Consider the following 26,186-nt stretch of genomic DNA (forward strand, 5'->3'; position numbering starts at 1 on the left):
AAGAATTTTAAATTGAAACTGAAAAAAAATCCTCTTTCTGGTCTCTTTTATTTTAATTAAACACCCAACATAGGATATAGTTACTTCCGTTGTCTTCCGCTGTCATGTTTTCACAACTGTAAACTATGCGTCATGTTGTGGAAATGTACAGTGTTGCCAACCAGCCAGAGCCAGTATGTGACGTGTTATATGAAGGGTGGGGCTTTTTTTTTTTTTTGTATGGGTGTGTAAGTCAGAGCCTTTGACACATTTTTATCCATGTACAGTATGCTTTTCCTGACTTGAGACCCTGGCGGTCCTTGGATTGTGGGTGAAAGCTGGTTCTGAACAGCCCGTTCCCATTTGAAACCACAGGCACTTCTGTCTCATTTCCACATGCTTTTAATGAGATGTTTGGCTTAACTAAAAGAGGTGTACATTCTGAGCATATGAAGATACAGTACTTTTGTATATTCACTGAAATGAGTCAGCTGTCTAGATAATGTTTGTCTTGCATTTAAACTGTTTTTTTTTTTTTTTTTATTATTGTGCTGATAAGTCCCTGTTTCACAAAAATGTTCAGCCTTTCAGCTGTTGTGTGTGCTGATTGAGTTGTTGGACTATTTCCTCTTTAAGAAAATTACCCACAGTCTTATAAATGTAGATCTTAAGGTGTGTCACATCAATGACATATTTTGACAGTGGCTCCAACAGCAGCCACAGGAGAATTCTGTATTGGTTTCATCTATGTGCTGGCACAGGTGTGGAGTTTCATTAGGAATGATTCCGGTAACGTGTGTATTTATTGTAGAGGCCTTTGTTGTTACAATGTAAAAGATTTTAAGTGGTAATAAAAATTGTGTGGGTTAGCATTCACAAATAGTAGTGTTTCCCTGCCCTTGCATAGTATCAAAGAGAGTTCCTTGCATTAATGATTAGACATAGTAACCGTTTGCTAACATGTTTGCTTGGTGGGGGAGAGGGTTACAGTAGTTTCAGCAATACACCGGTGCTTTGTGTGGCGTTTTATTAACATGAAAAGCAGAGAACTTCCTAGATGCAAGTGGAGTATGCATAGTCTTTGTAGGTTTGATTGCTTATGTGCGTGACAGGGATAAGAGTAGAGGTGAAATCTTTTCAAACAACGAAAACCTGGACTAGCAAATAGTTGTATATAACCTGCTCATCTGGTCTGACTAAAAAGGAAGTAAGCTGTGTTGGAGAGAGAGAGGTGCAGACCAGTACAAAGCTTTGGACGAGTTGTGAGGTGTCTGTGATGTCAGAGGAGGGGGGGGTGGTTAAAGGGGCGTGGTCAGCTCAGCTGAAACTCTTGCAACACCTATTTGGTTCCCGGAGAACAGACAAGAGAGAGTATTGTTCGGGGAAGCTCTAGCCCTGTGGGAAACTCAGTCAAAGGATTCAGTACAAACCCAAGAGTATTCACCAGGGATTTGATAAGCACAAAAATACCCCTCACGGTAAGCCTTTTCATTGTGTCTGCCTATTACCTGTCAGCCTGTTTTAAATATTCAATAGGTTTTAATGTTTTACTTTCATTGTGTGCTTCTTTAAAATTTCTCTTTAGTGTGATGTACCTTTTTTCTGTGATAGAAAGTGTCACAGTCACAGTGTGAGACAGACAAGTTATCTATATATCTATGTGTTATAGTTGGTTTGCAGAGACTCTGTTTGTCCCAGTTGATAATTTCTTACAGCAGGCACAGTAGTTTCAAGTAGGTTTAGGTTGTTACCTTCTATGTTATTATCACGGAACTGTTTTAATAAATTTTAACCTACATTACGCTCAGTCTCACTTTTGTGCAGCATCTTTTCTTTTTATTCTAAAATGAGAGCAGTGGAGAGTTGTGCACAAGCAAGTGGCTCCAAATCAGTTTAGATGAGCCCAGTATCAGTGGAGCAGATGTTTGATTCTGACACAGAGAAGCCCTGCCTCTGTTCTCCTCCACAGTGAAATGAAATGAGAAGCTGGCCTGCCGCCTGGCACGGTTTTGCTCCCTGCAGTTGCAGCAGCATTATAATTGCTTCTGTGTTAGCCTGAACTTACACCTGACTGGCTGGCCCACTGAGCCCCATTCACAGCTTCAGCTGTTGTGTAGTTTCTGCTAATGTTGCAAGTTGAGCAGAAAAAAATGTGCTAAAATGCAGACTGCTGTCGATGAAACAAAGCTAGTTGTTTTAATTTTTGCTTCTCTGTTGTGCTGTGCAATGACATTGATCCCCCTGGTATAGGAAGCGTCTAGATTTTCAGAGTACACTGATGCAAATGAGTAATTAAGCCTGTGTTGAGAAATTATAGCCTTCATATATCAAGTGATGATTGTGTTTATGTGCTGTAAATTCAGATTCAGTCATTAGGCCCATGTTTGCTTGTGTACTCAGCGGTGTGTAATGTCTCTCCACCCGTCCCTCCGCTTCTTTCTGTCTCTCTCTCTGTAGTTGTTTCAGTGGAAGCAGTTGGAGAATTTGTATTTCCGTGAGAAGAAATTTGCAGTGGAAGTAAACGACCCACACAGGTTAGTGAAGACAAACTGCTTAATTTATCTTAACTGATCTCAGCAGTTTCTATCCCTGTTTTTGAAGTGTTCCCACTTTAGCTGCTGCTCTACTTCTATTATCCTACACTTTCCACACTTTGAAGGGTATTTGCAGCCAGTGGCCCATTTAGGATACAGCGTTAACAGCTGTAACCTGTCTGTTAAATGAGTGTTTTCCCACTACTACCTACTGTTCAAGGCCATTTTATTATTCTACGGTTGTTGTAAGACCTCTGCCTGTCACTAAGGCTTTAATGTGGCACTTCCAGACGACAAAGCTGTTAAACCCCTCTGTCTGCTTAAAAAATAGTTTCTCATCTTCTCTTTATGATATTGTTACAAAAGGTCCCACAAGTATAATTGGATAAAGATTTAGTAAGAAATCATTTGTACTCTTTACTTAACACATCTTAATTAAACCTTGTTTATCTGCCAACAGCTGTTTTTGTCTTTTTTACATGTTGCCATTTGAACTATAATGAATATTCATTTGTTATCTTCTACAGAAGAACAGTGACCAAACGAACTTTCGGACAGACTGGCCTAGTTATTCACACATGGTATGCCAGCCACTCTCTGATTAAAACCATCTGGGTAATGGCCATCAGCCAGCACCAGTTCTACCTGGACAGAAAGCAAAGCAAGGCAAGTGTCTGTCTTCTCTTACTACATTTACATTTGCTGCCAACTCAAACATAGTTACAGTCTACTTCATTGATGCCACTGCTTGACCTTTGTAGGTAGATTGCCTCATCTTGAGTGACTCTTTACTAATAATTTGATAAAGTGATAGAGCAGGCCTACAGGTTTAATGTAAATTGGTCCCATGCTGTTTGGATATGGGTTTAAAAAAGGAATGCAATTATTTCCTCCATTTTAATGTGAAGTAACGGAGATTAAATAGTTAAAATCTAAAATGCAAAAAAGTTGTAGAAATACAATATGATAATATAGCACTGAATGATATACTAGAAGCAGTATCTGCTGTTATTATTATTGTTATTGTTGTTATTATTATTATTATTATTATTAGTAGTAGTAGTAGTAGTAGTAGTAGTAGTAGTAGTAGTAGTAGTAGTAGTAGTGGTAGTAGTAGTAGTGAAAAGGCTAAATTTGCCCAACACCTATGCGTTTATGTTGAGCTATTATAAAGTATTAATGGCATGTATGATATGCGTTTTCGAGGAAGAGACTGGCGAACGTGTGTTCATGCAGCTAAATGAGGTTATTCAGTCTGCCTTCCTTAAAGGCAGATGGTGTGTGTGTGTGTGTGTGTGTGTGTGTGTGTGTGTGTGTGTGTGTGTGTGTGTGTGTGTGTGTTCATCCAGGAATAGAGCCTGCACTGATTGATGAGAGAGCAGTGCGCTCATTATTAAAATGAAATACTCAGAAGCCCTCCCTCAGTTTTGTCTAAATGTCTCTTTTTTTCTTCTACAGCTAAACATGACCACAACCAGGAGTTCAGGAGACATCGCCATGGACCTCACAGAGATCTGCACCCCGAGAATCAGTAAACTCTCCAGCATTGGGAGCAAAGATCAGCTGATCATGGCTAGCAATGGAAGCCTCATCTCAGCTGGTAAACAGAGACTTAATTACCTAATGGCTTCTGTTCCATGTCAGATTGACAAGTGATGATTTATGGTTGGTATTTTTAGTTAATCATACGTGTGCTTATTCCAGGTTCTGCTGACTCTGAAGTGAGCGAGGAGCAGAAGAAAGAGAAGATTGCTGAGTTGAAAAAAAAAGAAAAGGACCTGCAAGACACACTGACAAAGAAACTTGAAGAGCTAAAAAAGATCTGCATGAGAGAAGCAGTGAGTATATCTCTTGTTCTGCTGTTTTGCAGTGATATTTAAAGCATTCACACACTCAGCTGACTGATGGTTGTTCTCGTGTGCTTACAGGAGCTTACGGGCAGAATGCCTAAAGAGTATCCCCTGGCCACGGGTGAGAAGGCTCCCCAAGTGCGACGCCGTGTTGGAACAGCCTTCAAGCTGGATGACCTTTTCCCCTATGATGAGGTTAGTGTAACTCTTGTTATGTCTCTGTTATGATGTATCTCTGTTGTGTAATTTATGCTAAGTTACTTAACAGAGATCACGCTTTGTTGAAACTCTGTCACACACAACTGTGTTTACCTGGAGATCATTTCCATCAGTTGCCTTTTTGAAATGAGGATTAATGAGCAGTTTGCAATGTACTTTGGGGCTTGTATTGCATTGTGTTTTGTTGTGAGTTACAGTTGGTTTCCATCTACAAGCTAACTGGGAAGATGAATATGAATGAGAATATCAATGTGAATAAGAATGTGTCAGATTATTGAAAATCATTGTTTTCAGACAAACTCCATATTGTCTATTTTAATTTGGAAGTTTTTTGTGTGCTGTCGTTGATCCTGTCATAGGATCTGTCTGTGTTTGTGGGATATTCCATGTTAATGAACGGTGTGTTTCCCTACAGGACCCACATCTGGGAAATCTGGAGAGCAAGTTTGCCTTGCAGCAAAAGATTGTGGAAGCTGCCATGAAGTTAGCCAAGGAGGGCGACCTTTGCAAGACGGTGAAGAAAAAGCGAAGAAACAACTTTCTGGATGCAAAGAGGAAGCTGGAGGAGATTGAAAGGGAGATCAACAACTACAGAGTAATGAAAGGAAAGAAACCCACCCAGAGAGCTTCACTGATCTTAGCAGGTAACAAATTACAAATGTATTAACAAGTGATCACTGGATATATTGTCTTTTTATATGAAAAGAAGCATCTCTAAGGAACAACTGTGTCTTCTATTATCAGATGATGTTAACCCTTCAGACCTCAGTTCTCTATCTGACAGCCTCAATCTAGATGATGGTAAGGGATCAAGTGTGCATGTGTTTATTCCTTCCTCCAATATTTCTCCATCATAGATTAGTTTTATTTAAGCTATTTATTTTCTCTCCCAGATGATGAGCTTGGCTCCCAGAGGCAGCGGTCCAGATCAATACAGTATTCCCCAAGACCAAACCATGTAGAAGCTCTCGACATTCACTACAACAAAGATAGGCGGGTCTCTGCCAGTGAACAACATGCAGATAACAGGTATTCAGTTAGCACTAACAGTGGAACATATTAATATTTGTATTTTTCAGTATGTCAGACTATGAGCATGGAGCTTGTCTCGACCTGTAGAGGAGATCCAGAGCTACATTCCTGCTAGTCACCTCCTCCCTCCTTCTCCTGCCTCTCCAACAATCTCTCTCTTATCAGCCCAAACACTCCAACTTTATAAATAGATGGAAAATAACATGTCAGTGCCTGTAAAGGAACTGACAACAGCAGGAAAGTAGCTCTGGAAACTTTATTTAAATGGCAGCTACTTCATGACTGTTTACAAAACCACATGGGTGATGTGTTTAGCCAGTCATAGTGTTTGCTTTTGAAAAGAAACATCACTAGACTATAAAACAACATTCATTAATGTGTTGAATTATACCAAGCCCAAGGTGTGTGTGTGTTTTATTTTTTTCCCCTTACTTTTGTAAGAGTATAGGTATTTATCTTGATTCAAAATGCCTAAAGACTGAAAAACATCTTGTCATCTGTATTTCAGAATAAATTATGGCAATCTGCAGGAGTCAATCCACTATAGTCACCATGAGGCCTTATCAGGCCACAACAGTCCGTTTAAGGCAGCTTCCAGACAGCCACGTGATGCCCGCAGTATGCCTCCCACTCCCATTCTCACCCGCAATGCTTACAGCAGCACTCAGCTCAGGTAAGGCCTCAGAGATTAAGGTGTTTTTTCTGTTTATTTATTTTTTTATATAATATCAACATCTCGTGTGTTTTGATGTTTACACATGTGAAAACACCTCTATACAGTAAGCGTTGTCTAATTGTAGATCAGACGATGCCCCACAACATTTCCGGCAGCGTAGTGGGAGCCTGGAGTCCCAGTCTCAGTTCCTAACGGATGTTGAGCAACCTCCCGAGCAAACATTCACGTTCTCCACAGCTCGACGCAGCAACAGCACTGAGGTCCTTGATGACGGCTCCTCCTACACAAGTCATTCCAGTGTGGAGTACAGCATCCCCGGTAACCACACCCACAGACGCAGAACTCGCGGCCGCCACAGAAAAGACATGTATGCCAACACAGGCAGCATGCCCAATCTGGCTCAGCCAGACACCCGCTGCTACACCTACCAGTCTGGAGCCAGACCCTCCACAACAGCCTACTATGTCACAGGATATCCCAGCTACGCAGAACCAGATGCTTATTCCAATGGAGCCTACATGTACGACAACGAGATGGAGGGACACTATAACGTCAATCCTTCCTACCACCCAACTCAAACAGCTTATCACAGCCACAACATACATGGTCATTATGATAACGCCGAGATAGATGGCGTGACGCCGAACCTGTATGCCACAATGCGGCCACCCAGGAACCGTCCAGTCCGGAGCAACGAACAAGTCAGCAAGAACATCCATAAGGCTTTGGTGGCTGAACACTTGAGAGGCTGGTACCAGCGCAACACTGCACACAAACAGGCCGCTTATAACTATGACTACGACAGAGGCTCCCAGCAGAGCCTGGGCTACCAGACCATGCCTGGACCCTACAGTCACAGCAATAGGAACATCTCTTATTCATCAAGTAAGATCATATCATACATGCATCACACATGCAGTAATACACTTTCCAGTGTATTATATTTTTGACCCTACCTTCACAAGCACTTGGATCATTTGTTAATTTCTTTTTTTTTTTCTCCAGCATCATCAGTGTCTTCCACTGCAAACTGGCACAGCCACATAAGTGGTGGTATGTTGGAATATGACATGCCCATGCATGCACCGCAGTCCTACTCCTACACCACAGCCCCCTACAGCCACTCCGCCCACAACAGGTGAGAAAAAAAAACCTTGGCTTCAACTCAGCTCCTTATCCAGTAAGCCACTCCCTGATCCTCCTTATCTCAAAGCTAAAGTCTAGGGTTTAATCACCTAGCATGGACTACAGACAATATAAGCTGCTATTTGGTTTTGTTGTTGCTTACACACAACCCTCCTGTAGACGAATGTAAAGCCAATGTTACTTTGTCTTTCATTAATGAAACTTGAATGCACAAATATATTTTTGGAGCCCTGTTCAGGTTTAGGATTATAGGATCTGTGCACCCAGCAGTCAGTTCTTCCTCAGAGCTTAAGAATGGTTGTCTTCTCCTTCTTAACTTTCCACTGGCCCCTGTTTCTTATAGATATGGTGCCTCCCAGGTTTTAAAGGGCTCCTACCACAGCCCTGACGACCAGAGGCGTCGTGCCTTTTTCCCTGCTAGTTCTTCCTCCTCCGCTTCATCCTCCACCTCCTCCTTACCCTCCTCTTCTTTTCCCTCCTCCTCCTCCTCCTCCTACTCCCCTGGCTGTCGGGTCAAGCAGGTGGCCTCCAGCCATGCGCAGTCACAATTCTCCAGAGGGCACAGGCTCAGTAAGGTGCCCTTTGCTAAAGGTAGCTCATAGTAAGTAAACAGCAATGGCCAGAGCCTGTATGTTTGCTTTGTTGTAGCTCGTTTGTCCCCAGCGTGACTCCAGAGTCTGCTTGCTGATGTTTTGATGTGAACGTTGCATTTTTGACATTTGCCTGATGGTTCATTGTCGACTAAGATAGGGTACTGTAATTGCATGGCTTTGTTAAGAAACATGCCTGCCCTACTTCCTCCTCCAGCAAGCACGTTGTCATACAGTGTCACATTTCTGTGCCTTTACTATACTACTATGCCTTTTTTGTTAGTTTTTTTGTGTTTGCTTGTTGTCCTCTGCTGTGTATCTTCTTCTTGGCCCATGCAGAGGCTCGTTGCCCATGTGCTGCCATTCACCCACTGCCCCATCTCATGTGCAGATATCCCCCAGAGTTTGAGTGGCGAAGCTCTGATAAGATGGCGTGCCCTCTGGGGCCTTTAGACAGGTGTGGTGCTGTTGCCTATGGTTCTGACCAGGATAATTAACCCCTTCCCCCAGTTATCAAGTCAGAGCCCAGAAGAAAGGGTGAGGATGAGAATGTAAAATACCCCACGTGGTTGTCATGGTGATGGTATCATGGTGATTTTTTTTAACATGTGACTGGGACTGACAACATGTTCCAAATCATTTTCTTTAAATTCTTCTGATTTTTCTTAGTTTTCACATGATATTCACTGGGTGTCTAGTGGTGATGGGAGAGCACTGGTGTGACTGAGAAAACATATGACCTCTGACCATTGTGACATTTGCAGGCTATGTGTGTGTATCATGTCTGCTCATCTTCTGTTTTGTTGAGTGAGAATGTTTCACCCTGGGTTTAAAGCTCATATTAACATTAATTTTGCCAAAACCAATGGCAGCTGACAGTTTTGTTGTTTTTTAACTTCTTCTATTTTTATTTAATATAAAGTTGGATTATCACACCCCAGGGTTAATTCATTCAAAACTTGTGTTTAACCAGTCTCAAGCCACATTTAGTTTGCCAGCTGCCTGATGTGTGTCAATCCTGTGTGTTTATTACAGATCCTACATAGATGTCAGCCAAGTGGACTCGCACATCAGCAACCATATGCACACTAACATGGACCCAGAAGACCAGATTTACTGGCACGAAGACTCAAAACCGGGAACAATAGTCTAGTTGCATCTGTCATTGTGCTGTATGAATTTTTCACCTTGACAAGTTGTCATTGTGCCTTAGACTGCACTTACCTGTTTTTCTGTAAAAGGGATCCAAAGAATGAAGGAATGTACTGTGAAGTTCAGCGCGTAAAGGAAATGAAGTCCTCTCATTTTCTGTTCCCATGAATGCAGTAAATAAACTGACCCACATCCCTCATGTTTAAATCATGACTAACCTCCACTGGAGCGTCTACCTGTTTGGATTGCGAGTGTTTGTGGTGATGGCACTTGTGCACTGATGCACCAGGACCTGCTGTGCACTGTGTGGTATGGACAAAAGGAATGTGGATTAAATTTCTCCAGTGTTTCTCTGTAGAGATACTACACAGACCCAGAACTCTGTAAAGGACATTGAGCTGTAACGAACAACGTGAATGACTCCTCCTGCTCTGCTACACATTAACAGTGTAACCATGAAGGATCAGACAAGGTGTAATAAGAACATTATCAAAATGAAGGATGGATCTCATTAGAAATTGGTCAAGAAGATGGCCACTTCCTGGGACATTCTGCAGCCCTGCAGTCACCAGATCCAGTTTTATTGTTGCTTCAAACTACTACTGTGCTTCCTGTGCTTTAATTTTTTAGTTTTTTGTCATTAACAAAGTATTTTGTCTCACTGTCAGTACTTGCGATGCAACTGAGCCAAATACATGTCACATCTTTTTATAACCTGAAGTTACAAAATTTTATATTACTGCCAAATCTGACCAGTTGCTGCAGAAAGACAGAAGGTCCTTTTTTGTTTTGTCTTTTTTTTTAATTTAACATGGTTATTTTATCCATGCTGGAATTCATGGACTGGTGCTTCCAATTTCTTTTAGAATGAAAAATGAAGCTGTATGTAAATGTTAGTATTGTAAATAAACTGTTTGAGTCTCTCTTTTTTTTTTTAGAGCATTTCTATGTATTTGAAAAGCATGTAATATATAGTAAACAATTGTTGTTAAGCTGGTTCTTAGAGATTTGTATAGTGCATTTGTTTGGATAAAAAACAGCATTCGAACCAACTGTTTGCTTTGTGTGTCTGTATTCAGAATAATTTGAGTAAATGTCCTGAGAAGTCCTGGAAATAGTCTCCTCCGCTTAGTGCAGCCAATGCAGGATTTAACTCCAAATCTGTTAAATTAAGTAACTAAATGTCTGCTGAGCCACTTCACTTAATGGGATACATTCGAAGAAAGATTATCACCACACACAGCAAAATAACAAAAAAAACTTGGTGTCCTTTACATGTTATGGCTCTCAAGATCACTCTCGGGTCAACTGCAACACAAATTCATTCTCCACACATAACAGCTTTCGGAACTGCTTGTCTGAGGTGCCTGCGAGGAAGCAGATTATAGTTGGAAAGATAACTGTAGAGTACTGGCTACATCCCAGTGTGCTCTTTTCGTCTCTGAGCCTGTAAAAATGAATGCTGAGCTGCAATCATTTCTGATGAGAGCTAATTATGAATAAATGATCTGTTTTTAGAAACCCCCTCCCACTGCGGAGCGCTCGGTCTTCCTGCTGGGTTTTCTCTTTGCTGCGTTGCCAGGCTGTCTTTTTTTATGTCCTTAAGCTGTAAACTAACCAAACCAGTCTTTAAAATGTGTCACACCCACTATTGGTTATAGCTTCTTCTTCTGTCCTCCCTGTGAATAACAAACTAGTGTTTATAACACCATACCCTCCCTGTAGGCACCCATGTAACGCAAGTCTGCTGTACACATGTACTGAGCCTCCACCCCCCACAGATTACTCTATAACCCTTCACCTCATTTCCCTCCCTTCCTTCGCCACATTCTCCACCGTTCTGTGTCCTGCTACTGGTTCCCTCTTTGGGGAAGGCCACAGTCGAGCAGCTTTACTTGCTCGTCTGCCCCTCTGTGTTATGCTTCTTGAGAGAGCTCAGGGGAGGTCTCAGGCACTTCCAGCTCCTTGGGTTTACTGAGGCAGCGAGAGGGGCAGTGTTTTGTATCCAGCTGTCTCCCTCTGTCTCTGCGCCTCTGCTGCTTCACACCAGCTGCAGCTAGACATCAGGGGAGGCTGTTCCAGCTGACACTTGACTACATAAACAAAGGGCTCCTATGTGCTTTGCTCTCATCTAACACACTACAGACAAAACTGCTCTAATATGGAGTGCAGATTAAGGCTGTGTATCAAACCTCAATACTTTTGGTACAGATGGAAATGTGTTAGCATTGAAGCCAATGAAGTACTGGCATCAGGTTTAGATGGCAACAGGCTTACTAGCTGGTCTGATCTAAAGCTGCATCAGTCAATATTTTCATATAAACAGTGTGTTAAATTACTGTATTAAATGTGGTGAGTGTCCCTCACAATGACAAACCTACACAGAATTATCACAAGACTCTGCAGTGTCCTACAGCTGTAACCCTTTATGAAGTTAAGTAAACGTACAGCTGCACGTGAAAAGACTTTTTAAATGCAAAACAAGAATTTATCAAGTAAGTAAGTAAGGTAGTGATATATCCTGCAATGTTGAGTATATTTTTATACTTTGTGCAGTTATACAGAAACTTGGCACAGGCACTTGGCACTTGTTTTGAATTTTTTCAAAACAATACCTAAGGCTGGAGCACATGAACTAGACCCAGAGACGTGGCTCAGCCAAACTCACATTTAAGTGAGTGTAAATTGTGTTATGGCTTCCCCCGAGGATCAGCACATTTTACCTTGATCCAGTGAGTAATGGCTCTGACAAGTTCTAGAGGGTGGGTAGTTGGATTACCTGACCTATCATACGCCCCGCAGTCCTGTTCATGGGATAATATAAAGGATATTAGGATGAAGAAACTGCATGGGTACACACGGAGGGTGAAGGGCTCACAGGAAGATAGGACAGACTGCAAAGGTCATGCTGTATCGTCATTAAAGTGTCACGTGATCAGCTGGTGTGTGGCTCCAAGCAGCCGGATCTGCTGAATGACAGTCTGAGTTATGAAGCTAGCTAAACAGATTATCCCGCCCCAAAGCCTCTCAGGCAAGCTGAGGAGGTGGGGTGGGGATGGAGGGGGTCAAATGGAAGACAATGCGCTGTCAAAGTGAGCCTGACCAAACAAGATGTGCAAGACTAAACAAAACGACTTCCTGCGCCATGCCTTTGTGCTGTGGAAACTACATGGAGAAAAAAAACACAAACACAGTACAGAGGTTGGTTTTTGTGTCACATCCACCAGCTGTTGCTCAAGTGAAGACTGGCGTTGATCATAATTCTAGTTAGTTAAGCGTTGTTGTTTTCGTGCATAAACAACAAGACAGCATTAAGTGTTGTTTTCTACTGTGTAGCAGTGCTTCCTCTCCTGGATAACACATCTGTTGAGGAGAAAACACCAAAGACACACCTGTTGGGTCTTCCGCAGGACACACGTGTTGGTAAGATCTATACAGCAGCTGCAGGAGCGAGGCAGATCATTGCCACCGGTGCTTGCGTTCACTCCTCCACGTTGCACAACATGAACAGAGATGAGGCACCACGCAGGAGAGGACATAAATCACCACTGTAACGCAGTGTGAGTAAGTGCAAAGTCTTGCAGCCTCGAGTCAAAGTTAAACTGAAGGGCCACTTGAACACTGTTACACCTGAGCATGCAGAAACATCAGAGGGATTTAGTTTAGCATGCATTCCTTATAGACAAAAAAGGGAGCTTTAACAAATGGTTAACATGGACGTAGTTGCAAAAAGTAGCACTAGCAGCGTTTTAAACGTGTTTTAAATCATGTTCCAGATGGATTCGGGTTATCTGCAGTCAATTTCAAATGGAATCCAATAAAAGAAACAGCCAAAATAGCTGACACAGCTGCTAACTCGAGTGTGGAGGTGAATGACTGCAGATGAATCCAATCAGTCACTGTGCAGCGCTCAGCCCTCCGCACTATAATCTACTGCAGCCCATTGATTAGCATTGGGATAAGTGGACAGCAAAGCAAAGTTAGCCAATTCATCACCCAGGGGGGCACTGTCAAGATGAAACAGTCGGAGGTGCAGAGGGGGGAGAATACCGATGGGCATAGGTTAAGACCTCAGCCTGCTTTGATGTGCTTATTTTAAGTATTGACACAGGGATCTGACTCACATTTATTTTATAGCTCAAGACAAGGCTTTTACTTTTGCCTGGCTCTTTTTATTTACACAAACACAGTGTTGGTTGGTTTCTATTCAAATGCATAGTTAGGAAAACAGTTACACACAGGAGACAATCCAGCCTTTCGGAGTGGTATCTTGGCAGTAATTTGTGATGAGTGTGCACTTTTTAGTCTTTTGGTAAACGGCAACACTTGCATTGCTTTCGCAGTTGAGAGCAAACTGGCAGCACCGACAGCTGTTCCTGCTATCGATTAAACACAGGATTCGGCGGCCGTGCTGCACAGTAACTCTTGACACGTTGCATTTCATGGATGTGCAGCAGCTCTGACATGCCATCAGCGCTGCTTGACAAAAAGTGCCCTGACAAGTTCTGGGTGGAACGCCAGATACCCTGAGGTAAAGATAAAGCCCTTCGTCGAACACACAGCATTTTTCCGAAAGAACACAAACTTAAAGGAGGTTTAAGCGGAGATACATACATTTGTTACAGCTAAGTAAAAAGTCAGCATCTTTGGCCAGAACAGAAACACGTGTGGACATGCATGCGCGCCCCTTTTCTCCACTCGAGTACAATCACTCCTTCAGTTTTTCTTCCAGAAGGCTTTGGATCTTTTGAAAGTTCTCCTCTTGCTGACCCAGAGCCTCCAGCAAAATGCCCATAGGTGACCTCTTCAGTCCGGCACCTTCTATCTTGTTCTCCAGCTTGTTCTTCATGTTGCGGAGGCGAAACGAAGCGTGTGCAAATATCACTGAAAGGCAGAGAGGAAATTGACTGCTGGTGCTTGAAACATTTGGCAAAAACAACCCTATAAAATACTGTCAAGTCAAACTATGATAACATCTGTCTTGGAGAATCTGAAAAACATGTTTCATTGACTTTTGAAAAAGAAAATTCATAGTACAAATGCCCTGACTCTAAATATCAGTATCTGCAACTTACAAGCTAGAGGTAAAGTGATTGCTGACATGAACACCATGACGCTCCCCAGTATGGAGATTAAGAAGTAGCTGGCGACCATGACTGCGATCACAAAAGCTGTGGGATTCTGCCTCTTAAAGTTGCTGATGACGGCTCTGTTGTCTCCGGCCCACACGGAACCCAGGAAGACGGCCGACACCACGGCCATGGCTGTGAACATCCCCAGAGGGTTCAGGAACCTGCAGGTCAGCAACAGAGGGTGTCAGTCTACAGCTGCTGGGGCAAACGACTGCCACAGGGGGCAAGTCCCTGTGTCTGGTCACTGGCTCCATCGTGTGGTTAGATGCTGTACGGACAACAACACGAGCCCCGTTAGTGTCTTTAAAGGTTTCGTGTCTGTCCATGCTCTGCTGCTCTTCCTGAGGTTGCAAAAAAAAAAAAAACTATGTATAACACAATAACATTTTTGTAAGGATTTCCTTTCATTCCTAACAGCTGAAAATTTTAAACTTGCTGGTACCGCCTAGTGGGCAAGGAATGTAATTGCAACATTGTTGTCTCCAAATATCTGGCATTTCATGCGGGATGGAAAGTGGTACAATAAAACTTGCGGCATAGAGGCCATGTTTCCCAATCACAGCAGGACACTTATTATGCTGTAATGCAGCAGATTTTCATTTAATACAAAATCTTAAATCTGATCTGTAAGGAGGTCTGTTACTAAGTTTGGTGTGCACAATCTGTGACTGTGGTAACTGGAAAAACTCAGCAGGCTGCTTTAATCTATGCTTGCAGAAAAGGAAAATGAAATCAAATAAATCCTTTCTTGCACTGTGAAATGCAAACGTGACCTTTGCTATTCTTGAACTGAAACCTCGTCCGAACGCCCGCAACACACGTTGAACTTCTCAGATAGTCAAATAAGTCACGGTAGCAAAGTACAAATGTTGCCTGTTCATAGAACTTTCTGAGCTGTCTCCTTTATAAGGCCTTCATATGTGATATCATGTGGATTATAGAGTCAAAGGTTTTGTTTCACACAAGAGTGAATGTGGCAACAGAGCGGGAACAGACTATTGAGAACAAAACCCAGAATATGTATGAGTTCAGTGAATGTATCTCCTGTTTTTTTTTTTTTTCCACTTTGGACAAAGCCAGGTGGATGAAAAACTGGTATTAAAAAATGGTTAATGGATAATAATAGCCTTATGATTAACAATGTGTTTTCTGGTGTGACTCATACTTCATACAGTTTTAACCCCAGGGAAAACTATTTCGAGCCTGTGAACTCTAAACGTTTGGCACCTGTGGAGCTATTTCCAAACTAACATGAGCCGCATTTGATGAAACAATGAAACAAGTCAGTGTGTGAGAGTTGAGATTGGCTGCTCCAAGGTGGTGACTCAGGATTGACAGAGAAGACATCAACTGCTGGGGTTTTTTTTTTAATCTCAGATGAGACAGTGGGCGCTGCTGATTGAGCCTCTGTCTTATCAGGGCTGTGCTATATGCGGTGCAGCAGCTGACTAGACAAAGGGACTGTGAGACTCTTCATAGCAACAATAAGTCATCATCACACAGCTGTGTGAGCAGACCATGACAGGGGCATCGCTATCTTTAGTAAGGCACAAGTAAAGCCAGTTCCTTTAACTGGCTGAATCTGCTTTGCACAGAGTCATGGGATAAAAGCCAAGACTTTAAAACACGCAAGTCTGCTGTTTGATTTTGGTTCATGCACAGCATGAGTCACGCCTCATGGTGTCAACATATTTGCATTTTAATGCTGCCACTGACAAGCCTCGACATTTCCACGAGGGAAAAGTTCTTGTTGAGAACGAGCACTGTTGACACAGAGAGCAGTAACAACAGCACATTACGTGATCAGATGGTACGGTTCATCCTCCTGAGGCTCTTTCCAGCTACTCTACCCATTAAGACTCCACATCCTGTCTGCATCCTCGTTTTAAATCCCCCTTTTTTTACGTCAGCCTACATGTCTGTTTATTCTGGCGGGGCAACAATGACGAATCGCTGCACAACAACAAATGGATGACGAACGACTACAACAAGCAGCAAACAGCTGATTTACCGACACAGTAACGTTACTTTGTGTTTGCGCTACTCACCCGACGACGAGGAACACAGCGACGGCCAAAGCCAGATAATTGGTCTGATAATAAAGCAAGTTGCTGACTACTCTGTTGTTCCATTTCGCTAGATCTTTCACATCTGGTTTGGCGAATCTTTCCGAGCCGGGGTAGAAGTCGTCCCACGGCCTGAGTGGTGCCACTTCCACTTTGGCCATTTGCTGCTTTTGCTCCGTTTACTAATCTGACACAACATAAACAGCCGGAAAGACACCTGAAGCGCGACGCGAGAATCTCGCGAGAAGTCACTGACAGCGTGTGCTCTTAAAACCCCCGCCTCCTGTTGGTGACGAAACCTCACGCTATTGGACAGCAGCCGCACGTTGCCCGACGGTCTTCCTGCAACTCTTAAAGGCAAAAGACAGAGCGACATTATGAAGCGATAACTACCTTGTATGTTTATAAAACCTACTTTTTTAGGTTTCAGGTCAGTTCTGTCTGATATATTTGGTACGTCTACGTTCGCATGTCGGTGTTGCTCATTTGCTGGTTAGGTATAGGACATCGTGCGTACCGCTAATGCTCACAATAGCATGTCGTTAGCTCGATAGAAGCTAATAAAGTCTGACAGAAGCACACGAAGACGTTTTGTTGTTGGCACAGATGTGGAGCAGGTTATTGAGTCCCCGTGTGTTTGTTAGAGCAGCTTTCCACTGGAGGACTATCTACACTATGCAGCTGAAGACCAGTGAGTTTAAGTCTCTGTTCACAGACGGGCTGAACGGAATCGCAGGTGAGATGAAGCTGAGCACAGACCCCTGCTGACTGTGGGTAACTTACTTTTCCTCTTACCCACAGACATCTCAGATGGTGCAGTTTAACAGTTTGGCCACCAGACACAACTCTACCTGCTCAGTAAATATATTAGTCATATTAAAAATAAGTAAAAAAAAAAAAGAAAATCTAATATGTGCTGTGCACGAGATGTCAAAGCATTAACAATGAACTGCACACTGTCTGTGTATATGTGCAGTATGTGTACAGTGTGAAGTATAAGTAATAAATAAAATAACACAGGTTATACGTTTGCATAAAAAATGGTCACAGTTTCTTAATTGGATCGCTATTATTTTGCTGTAATGACCTCTACATGAGGCAACATCTTAGCATTCCACTTGCATAACAACATGTGACTTGGAAAAAAGACTTGAATTCAACATTAGCATGAACATATTTCCAAATCTGTGGATGCAGAAATAATCTTTTAATTTAAAAATCTGTAGGCAAGGTCATGACCAGTTGGTAATGGGTAAAGTTGAAGGTGAGATCAGATTAATCATTTGAAATGGTTTAACTGGTTCATGACAAAGGAATTTATTGTCTTGGGAAGATACGTTTGCAGCTAGCTCACAAGAAAAATATTTCTTTAGTTAGTAATCCTAGATTTTCTAATATACATAACTTTCTTCAATGCAACTTTTGTCATTAAGGTAGAAAGGATGTGTTGTTTTCTGAGATTCACCGTCAAGGTGTAACCCAGTCACTTAGATTGCTTGTGACAAGTTATTCAGCTCCTCAAGCTGTATGTTTCATCTTTATAGAGCTCTTTGAAAAACACCAGTATGAGCTGCGGATAGCTGGAGGTGCTGTACGAGATCTGCTGTCTGGGAAGCGACCCGAAGATGTAGACTTTGCCACCACAGCCACTCCAGAGGAGATGAAGCATATGTTTCAATGTGCTGGCATCAGGATGATTAACAATAAAGGAGAGAAGCATGGAACCATTACAGCAAGGGTAAGACATGTTCTCTGCATGCTGCCCTCACCTGTGTGTCACTGGCATAAGGTGGCTTTCATATGACATGCAGCTGTATATATTTCTGTGTACCCCCACTGAAATATTGCACTGCCCACGTCTTAGAGTGGGTAAAGAGATATTCACCTAAAAATGTGGGAACATGAACTGTAGCTGTCACCTGTATACAGTTACAGCAGTGTGAGGGTGGTCTTGGCTGTGCCTTAGTTCATCTGTGTTTTTCTTCATTGCTTATTGTTTACAGCTACACAATGAGAACTTTGAGGTGACCACATTGCGAGTGGATGTTCAGACAGATGGACGTCATGCTGAGGTGGAATTTACCACTGACTGGCAGAAAGATGCTGAGAGAAGAGATCTCACCATCAACTCAATGTTTTTAGGTATCTGTGTTTTTCTGCTCCACCAAAACTGAAAAAGAACTAGGTTGAGTATTATTAATGATATGATGATCCCTGTTGTGCATTTGCCAGATATTATCACTTATTATTTGGGAAAATTACACTGATGTGGATTCTTTTTAACAGATTTTGTTGCCTTTCTCCCCCTCACAGGTCTGGATGGCACATTATATGACTATTTCAAAGGTTATGAAGATCTGAAGAACCGTAAAGTTCGGTTTGTTGGCAGTGCTGAACAAAGGATCCAAGAGGACTACCTAAGAATACTGCGATATTTCAGGTGCACTCCCTCATTTCATTTTCATTTTACTCAGTCATACAGTTAAAAAAACAGAGGGTCTCAGGAATTTTAAACTCGGATTGATCAAAACAGAAAGTGGGGAAAAAAACGTATTTGTTTGAATTGACAGTGTATTGATTTCAATCCTGTAATTTTACCGCAGGTTTTATGGCAGGGTGGCTTTGGAGCCTGATGACCATGAACCTGAGACACTGGCGGCCATCAAGGAAAATGGTTGTGGACTGGCGGCAATATCAGGAGAGCGGATTTGGGTAGAACTAAAGAAGATGGTAGTTGGCAATCATGCTGCTCATCTCTTGGAGCTGATTTATACTCTGGAACTGGCCCAGTACATAGGTGAGAGATAGGAAGCAGGGGTTTGGAATTCACTATGTGGACACTGGCTCAGTTTTTTGCAGAGCACGATCAGGCCAGCAAAAGTGACAACACATCAGTGCATCAAACTGAAAGAACAGCAACTTCATCACAAGGCTGCCTGATAGTGGTTGCAATGGATAAATAATTGAAATTGTTTGCCTTCTTTTAAAGTTCTGAACCTTTCTACAAAGGTGTAAACATGGTCATTACAACAAATGTGTTTATTTCCAGGTTTAGATATTAGATTTTCTTTGTGGTCACAGATTTTTTGCTAAACTATCAATCAGCATAGTCAGCTTCAGTGATTTATTACAGATGTTTTGAACAACAGTTGCCTTTTTTTTATATGTAAATCTATGAAGTAACCCTTTAATTGCTACACTTTTTATAGATCTCTGTTTGATGCATTTTCCTACCATCTAAAGTTCATTACATAAGAATACATATATATGCTCATATAAAAAAAAATGTCATCATTAGAGTTATGAATGCACTGAAGTCATCCTTGCCTGTAATAAGATAAGATACTTCATCCATGTGAAAAAAATCTTTTCTTTTTGTCACAGCTCAAATCTCTCCTTAATATTGTATGACAGAAAATGTACCTGTTAAGTTTAAGAAATTAATTTTGCATCCTGGAAATAGAGCGCATGTACTTCTTGACATTGGTGTCAAGAAGTACAATGTACTGAACTCTGGGATCAAACAGCACATGATGATTCAGTGAGGCAAATTAACAAAACTAATAATTGCAGTAAAATCCCAATATTCCCCAAAAATAGACTTCAGTCAGTAACAGTCTTGTCTTCTTTTGTTTCTCTATTAACTATTAATATCGACTCTGGTCCCCCTCCATCCCCGCCCCTCCTCAGGTTTACCACCAGATGGCACTGTTGAGGAGATGAAGCGAGTGTGGCAGAACGCCAAAGAACACTCTCCCAAGCCCATGACTATACTGGCTGCTCTCTTCCACAGTCCAGAGGAGGTGGAAAAGATGGACCTCCGTCTGAAGGTGTCCAAAGAGGAAAAAAGTCTGGCTTTGTTCCTGGTCAAATACCGACGGGAGCTCTGCAAGTGCAAGGATGAACCGGACAGCCTCAAACCCTTTACTGACTTCATCATTGACGTATGTCTCTTCTTCATCCAGTCAGTGTATAGTAACAATCAGATATCAATGTGTCTTTTTAACAATAAGGGCAGGAAGGATCGATAGCAGGACACTACCCAGAACAATGAGTGTCACAGATGTTAGCCATAAGTGTTCAGAGTGCATGAATCATGTTGTGGGCTGTAGTGATTATTCGTTAGAGTGGATTGTTTTATTCCCCAGCGAACGTAGCCAGTAATTGCCTCTGACAGCTTGATTAGCTTATTGTGAATCTCAATTGTCAAACTGATGAAATGCAGTCAGAAATCTACCATGACGTCACCTTGGGCTTATTAGATGTAATCAGCAACAAACCAAATAACTGATAAATACAGACAATAATTAGCTGATTAAATGTGGAAATTATTGTTCTTACAGCCCTGCTTGAATTCAGGAATCACAGCATTTATTTCACTTCTTTGTTGCTGCTGGACAGTGGTACACTGATATCCATCGCTCTCATCTGAATGCAATATGTTCATATCCACCCTCACTAATAGAGCTTAGTTAAAATGCATTCAAGAAAATATTGGTTAGTACTAACCAGGTCATGGACTGCAGTAGCCAAATCAAAAAGGATCAGGTTCCAGGTGTGAATGGAAATTCTAACTGTACTGTTTTTATCAATTATCTGAAATTTTCCAACAGTTATTTCTCAAAATACAAAGTTTTAAATACCAAAGTTTTAAAATCACAGTTTTATTTGTTTAAGCTTTACTTTACAAAATGTACAAAAATGTTATACTTTATACTCGGCTCTAATGGACTGAAAACTGTGTCTCACTGTGTGTCTTGTTATAGGTGAAAGGTTTTTTTTTTTTTTTTTTTTTTTTGGGGGGTAGTTCCTCCTAATTGGGTTATAGTCCTTTCAAATTTCTGTATTTATTATGAGCAAAGCTAAGCTTAGTCTAAGTCTAAGCTAGAAATTATGATTTCATATATTTCCTTGAACATTTCAGCATTTAGCAATAAAATAAAAAGTTTAATCAAACTTCACCCACACAGCATTTTTTTTTTTTTACTTTTTGATTATTGGTTATTGATTTATTAATAGTTAATGTTAAAGAAATACAAAAAATCTGAAACCCTTGTTTCCAGTGATTTTAATTCACTGTATGTACTCGATCTATTTCAGAGTCGGGAGCTCGATACCCAGAGCAAAGTGTGCGAGCTCCTAAAGTATCAAGGTGAGAAGAAGCTACTGGCAGAGCTCCTCAAATGGTCCATCCCTCGATTCCCAGTCAGCGGCCACGATCTGAGGAGGATGGGCATCACTTCAGGCAAAGAGATAGGTGCCACCTTACAGAAGCTGCGCGACATCTGGAAGAAAAGTCATTATCAAATGGACAAAGATGAACTTCTCAGCTACATCAAAGCTTAAACAAATGCGTTTCAAATAATAATATTAGCAATAATTGTGTTGCTACAAGAGCTCAAAGGTATTGATTGAGCAGACTAGTGAATATTGTCGAGAAAGGTCGCTACAGGAAGCGAGACGTGAATTTCAAGTAATGAATGCAGTTACATTCTAAATTACCCTTGGGACAGTTTTGTTCATCTGCATGTTCATATAAATATGATAATATGTGGACAATGGCAGATAATTTCAGCATATGTTTTATTTCAGAGACCTGCTGTTCATGTAAATTTCTCATATAAACAGATGATACTACGTTGATGCTCTTATCACTTATCTCCATAAAGGAAGATGAAGGGGAGGATGAATAGCAAAATAAAATGGGTCAGTACTATAGAAAGGTTGTTTTTTATTCTTAAAACAATAGTGGCGAGCAGAAGTTTACTGATTGATGTTTTGGTCTTGCAGTTGAGTATTATTTCTTTTTGATGACTATAGTGGAGAATATATATTCAGAAAGGTTAATGTTCTTATATCTTGGTTAAACTACATTGAAATTCCGTCCTCAATCTAACACAAGTGATTGCACCTTTGATTTCCAGTTGATGCTAATTGCATGAATAAGGTTAAAAAGAAAACACAACCATGGCTTTCTCTGTTTTAACCTTGCCTGTGAGTAATACACCGTGGCTCCACATGTTGAAAACCTGCCTGGAAGTAAGAAGCAGGTTGTGAGACTAAAGATGGGAGAGTACACAATCATATTGTTAGCTACTGAACATGAAATGAAACACAGGGTACAAGGTAAACCACCTTAACAGAAGCAGTGGCTGTCCTCACAAAAATGACATGCCATGCACTATTCCTTATTTACACAACCTTGCATTAAAAAGCAGCAAAGTGGACCCGGACCTTGTCCATAGATGCTGGATTACCACAAGTATCTGCATAGATCTGATCATGAAACACAAAGATGGTATGGGTGGATATCTGCACCATTAAAAAAACATATTGGTGAGATTTAAACAGACGCACTATAAATTCAACTTTGTATTTAGAAATTCTGAACGACAAGATGACTCCCAGTCTTGAAGCTTAGCATGGACCAGGGGTAGACCGTCCTGGTCCTGGATACCAGCTGCTCTGCTTGTTTTCCAACTGTCTCTGCCCTTCCCCTCTGTGGATGACCTGGATCAGCTGGGTTCTTCCGATCAGAAGCTGTGAGTGCAGGGATGGTTGGGAAAACAAGCAGGGCTGTGGCCGTCTACTCTTTGCATGGACGAGTGCAGGAGGTTCTGTCCTTTTATATCTAAAATATTTACCTATACTTTAATTAGACAATTTCTAAAAACATTTAGCTTTGCTTTCATTGGACTTTGGGAAAATGTATATGATGGATGAGAGAGTCTTTTTTTTTTTGTGTGCTGGAGTGAGCTTGCTCCTCCCTCCTGCAGAGATGAGGTATAAAGCTGTTTTCTGCCCTTTCCCAGCTGCCCAGTATCTGCCTGGAGACAACACTTGTTGCTCACTGGAAATTCACCCACTGAACTCCCACTGCGTTTGGTTTCCTTGGAATTACCTTTTAGTGATATTGTTCAAACTTAACTCCAGACTCTGCCTGTATACTCTTACTTTCTGAATCTTTGCATTTCCACTGTCTTCACCTGGAATGGTGATTGGACGCATTTCAGGTGTTCGGGGGATGAAAACATGGCTCTGTTCAGTGTAAATATCAGCAACACCACCTTGGACAGCGCGGTGTTTGGGGATGAGCCGCGAGATGAACGCCTGGCACAGGTGGAAATAGCTCTTTTGTCCATCATCTTCATCACCGCAGGCTTCCTCAACTTCGGGCTCTTGTTGGCGCTGTGGAAACGGAGGAAGCAGCTCTCCAGGATGCGCGTCTTCGTTTTCCACCTGTGCGTCGCCGATCTGGTGGTCACATTCTTCCAAGTTTGTCCCCAGCTGATGTGGGACATTACAGACAGATTTGTGGGTCCTGATATATTATGTCGCGCAGTGAAGTACCTGCAGGTGGTCGGGATGTTTGCCTCCACTTATATGATAGTCGTGATGACACTAGACCGATATCAAGCCATATGTAACCCCATGGTAACTTTCCAGAGGCGCAGGGCGCGCTGGAACGGACCGGTGTGCGCCGCCTGGTGCGTCTCTCTCGTCGGCAGCCTCCCGCAGGCTTTCATCTTCTCCAGGATCGAGGTCGCCCCTGGTGTGTACGACTGCTGGGCGCAGTTCATCAAGCCGTGGGGATCGAGAGCCTACGTGACCTGGACGACTCTGGTCATATTCATCCTGCCCACCGTCACGATAATCGCGTGCCAGGTGCGCATCTGCCGCGCCGTGCACATCAACTTGCACATGAAGACGCACCACGTCGGAGACGCAGGGAGCAAGTCGCTGTCCTCCAGGGCGAGCAGCGTGGCGGGGATGTCCAAGGCGAGGGTGAAGACGGTGAAGATGACCGTGGTCATTGTGCTCGCCTACATCGTCTGCTGGACACCTTTCTTCACCGTGCAGCTGTGGTCTGTGTGGGACGCAGAGGCGCCCTCTCAGTGTAAGAAAAGAGGGGTACATTCTGAAATAAGACTGATCACAAATGTGATAATAATTGTTAAACTGAAAGACGAATGAGGCAAATGATAAGAGAGAAATTGTCATTTTTCTCACTGTGAAATAAATCAATGACCTGAAAAATAGAAGCATTGGCACTGAAACAACTGTATCTGGGGTGAAAGTGTACTTTTTGGAAACATACATACATTTTTGGTCCATCTCTTTATACCCATTTTTAAACTATCTATATATAAATAATTTATTTAGTTATTTATGTGCTTTTCAGTGCCCGTCTTCTCTATTCATTACCATCAGTTACCTCTTTGTGTCATTGTTTTGACATGATGGATAAGGCTGTCAGTGGAGGGGTGAAGAAGAAAGTGACATGCATGATGATAGGGAGCTGGCCAGCTCCTTCTTACTCTGCTGTTGTTTTTATTCATAGCATTGAGTTGCATTTTACAGCGATTGTCACAGTAGTCCAGGGTTCCTGGTGAACTTAGGGAAGCTGCTGCTGTGTGTGTGACATTAGGCTGACATCCAGATCATTTGGAGAGAGGATGTCTCCTTAGTATGTAGATCAGCCTCTTCTCAGCCCGTACCCTGAAAGCCCTCCCCCTCCATGCTACAACAGTGACAGACAATTTACCACCGAGATTATCAATGTGAAAAAATAGAAATGTATTAAAAAAAAAAAAAAAGATAAAAGAAAATTATAGTTTGAATGCCAGTGTTTCTTTGTTCAGTTCAGGTTTCGTTTTCAAAACCAAATGACCACTTGATGATGTTTCAAAGTTAAAACCTATTCTAAAGTGCCGTTTCAAATGAAACGGATGGGATCAAGTATACTTCTCTCATTTCTTCCTCCTGTGTTTTCAGCTGCAACCTTCACCGTCCTCATGCTGCTGGCCAGTCTGAACAGCTGCGTGAACCCCTGCATCTACCTGCTGTTCAGCAACAAGCTGCCCAAGAGACTGGTGAGCCTGATGTGCATGGCTCATCCTGATGGGAAGGAGTCCATGCAGGAGGAGCCCACCACGGCCAGCTCCCTGTACATTAGCCTCAAGAGCCTGTCGGACTGCAGATGAAAAGCCTGATGTCTCCGATTTTTAATTTTTTTTTTTTCTCAACTCAGGCCAGCCTGTTGAACAAGATGTAAAATGATTGTTAGTCAGAGTCAGTGAGTGAAATCTTCAAATCCTAATTCTGACCAGAGAACTCCCAAGATGAGTCCTTTGCTTTTAACCTCACCCATGACTGTTTGGCATCTAACTGGGGCTCAGCTCTGATTTGTAATGCTAATAGACCAGCAGTGGTCATTGTATTATGCACTGCGTAGGCTTAGGCTGTTGGTAAGCATTCACATTTAATAAGAGTATTTTTCACAGCAGGGAGGGTGAGTATATTAAAACTTAATCTGTAACTTATAATCATGATTTGAACATTCAGATTTCATTTATTTGTTGTTTGTAGGATGTGTCCTGTCAACAGATTTACACTCACAGTACAGTACTACACCTTTGTTATTTAATGTTGGCATCAAACATAATTCTTTACTGTTTACTGACATATAAAACACATTTTATTCTGTAGCCACAGCAGAATATGAACCCCTTTGTTTCGTCCGGTAAAGTTGTAATAACTGATATATATCACATGTCATTTGAATGTGAATGATTCCTTACTCTATAGTTCATCTGTATACAAAAGCACAGACATGTATATGATAAGAAAAGTCATTTTGTTTTGGTTGGACTAGTTTGTACAACATATGACTGTTAAGTATTAGATATCTTTAAATATGCAGTAAGATGCTCGCTGACAAAAGTTATAACATGTTCATGTTTTTCAAACCTCTTCTTCAAACCCCTCAAGAGGTGGTGGTGTCTCAGACGTGGTCAAATAAACCTTTTT

General features: G+C 41.9%; 4 protein-coding genes across 7 annotated transcripts in view; 3 read left to right on the forward strand and 1 right to left on the reverse strand.

Annotated features, from left to right (window-relative positions):
- Positions 1-10,230, forward strand: part of frmd4ba (FERM domain containing 4Ba) — a 37,272-nt gene extending 27,042 nt beyond the window's left edge. Inside the window, exons 12-24 of one of the 4 annotated variants that reach the window (XM_026347452.1) lie at positions 2,437-2,513; positions 3,041-3,179; positions 3,972-4,113; positions 4,218-4,351; positions 4,442-4,558; positions 4,998-5,226; positions 5,327-5,383; positions 5,476-5,611; positions 6,123-6,287; positions 6,415-7,175; positions 7,296-7,428; positions 8,418-8,563; positions 9,062-9,184. In XM_026347452.1, the coding sequence (XP_026203237.1) occupies positions 2,437-2,513; positions 3,041-3,179; positions 3,972-4,113; positions 4,218-4,351; positions 4,442-4,558; positions 4,998-5,226; positions 5,327-5,383; positions 5,476-5,611; positions 6,123-6,287; positions 6,415-7,175; positions 7,296-7,428; positions 8,418-8,523 (2,196 nt within the window). In that variant the 3' untranslated portion in view covers positions 8,524-8,563; positions 9,062-9,184. Of the gene's footprint in view, positions 1-2,436; positions 2,514-3,040; positions 3,180-3,971; positions 4,114-4,217; positions 4,352-4,441; positions 4,559-4,997; positions 5,227-5,326; positions 5,384-5,475; positions 5,612-6,122; positions 6,288-6,414; positions 7,176-7,295; positions 7,429-7,779 lie in introns of all 4 variants that reach the window. The other 3 variants (XM_026347449.1, XM_026347450.1, XM_026347451.1) reach the window with 3 other exon arrangements.
- Positions 10,231-13,303: 3,073 nt separating this feature from the next.
- arl6ip5a (ADP-ribosylation factor-like 6 interacting protein 5a) lies at positions 13,304-16,617 on the reverse strand. The gene is made up of 3 exons (XM_026349445.1): positions 16,359-16,617; positions 14,254-14,471; positions 13,304-14,062 (listed from the first exon to the last, which is right to left on the reverse strand). The coding sequence occupies exons 1-3, from the start codon at positions 16,535-16,537 to the stop codon at positions 13,887-13,889; spliced, it is 573 nt and encodes a 190-aa protein (XP_026205230.1). The 5' UTR covers positions 16,538-16,617; the 3' UTR covers positions 13,304-13,886.
- A 93-nt stretch (positions 16,618-16,710) lies between these two features.
- trnt1 (tRNA nucleotidyl transferase, CCA-adding, 1) lies at positions 16,711-22,094 on the forward strand. The gene is made up of 7 exons (XM_026349444.1): positions 16,711-17,112; positions 17,921-18,114; positions 18,380-18,518; positions 18,690-18,816; positions 18,980-19,173; positions 20,067-20,320; positions 21,477-22,094. The coding sequence occupies exons 1-7, from the start codon at positions 16,983-16,985 to the stop codon at positions 21,720-21,722; spliced, it is 1,284 nt and encodes a 427-aa protein (XP_026205229.1). The 5' UTR covers positions 16,711-16,982; the 3' UTR covers positions 21,723-22,094.
- A 1,050-nt stretch (positions 22,095-23,144) lies between these two features.
- si:dkey-178o16.4 (vasopressin V2 receptor) lies at positions 23,145-25,577 on the forward strand. The gene is made up of 2 exons (XM_026348809.1): positions 23,145-24,273; positions 25,152-25,577. The coding sequence occupies exons 1-2, from the start codon at positions 23,409-23,411 to the stop codon at positions 25,358-25,360; spliced, it is 1,074 nt and encodes a 357-aa protein (XP_026204594.1). The 5' UTR covers positions 23,145-23,408; the 3' UTR covers positions 25,361-25,577.
- Positions 25,578-26,186: the final 609 nt, after the last annotated feature.

The sequence above is a fragment of the Anabas testudineus genome, chromosome 5 (genome assembly GCF_900324465.2).
Source record: "Anabas testudineus chromosome 5, fAnaTes1.2, whole genome shotgun sequence".
Classification (NCBI taxonomy): Eukaryota; Metazoa; Chordata; class Actinopteri; order Anabantiformes; family Anabantidae; genus Anabas; species Anabas testudineus.

What these genes read in the sequence shown, in the direction of transcription:
- arl6ip5a (XM_026349445.1), bottom strand. Translation starts at nt 16,537, where the DNA reads ATGGCCAAAGTGGAAGTGGCACCACTCAGGCCGTGGGACGACTTCTAC. An exon ending in GCTGTGTTCCTCGTCGTCGG is followed by an intron (nt 14,472 to 16,358) that starts GTGAGTAGCGCA and finishes GCTGACCTGCAG; the next exon opens with GTTCCTGAACCCTCTGGGGA. An exon ending in AATCACTTTACCTCTAGCTT is followed by an intron (nt 14,063 to 14,253) that starts GTAAGTTGCAGA and finishes TCTGCCTTTCAG; the next exon opens with TGATATTTGCACACGCTTCG.
- trnt1 (XM_026349444.1), top strand. Translation starts at nt 16,983, where the DNA reads ATGTGGAGCAGGTTATTGAGTCCCCGTGTGTTTGTTAGAGCAGCTTTC. An exon ending in CGGGCTGAACGGAATCGCAG is followed by an intron (nt 17,113 to 17,920) that starts GTGAGATGAAGC and finishes TCATCTTTATAG; the next exon opens with AGCTCTTTGAAAAACACCAG. An exon ending in ATGGAACCATTACAGCAAGG is followed by an intron (nt 18,115 to 18,379) that starts GTAAGACATGTT and finishes TATTGTTTACAG; the next exon opens with CTACACAATGAGAACTTTGA.
- si:dkey-178o16.4 (XM_026348809.1), top strand. Translation starts at nt 23,409, where the DNA reads ATGGCTCTGTTCAGTGTAAATATCAGCAACACCACCTTGGACAGCGCG. An exon ending in CGCAGAGGCGCCCTCTCAGT is followed by an intron (nt 24,274 to 25,151) that starts GTAAGAAAAGAG and finishes CTGTGTTTTCAG; the next exon opens with CTGCAACCTTCACCGTCCTC.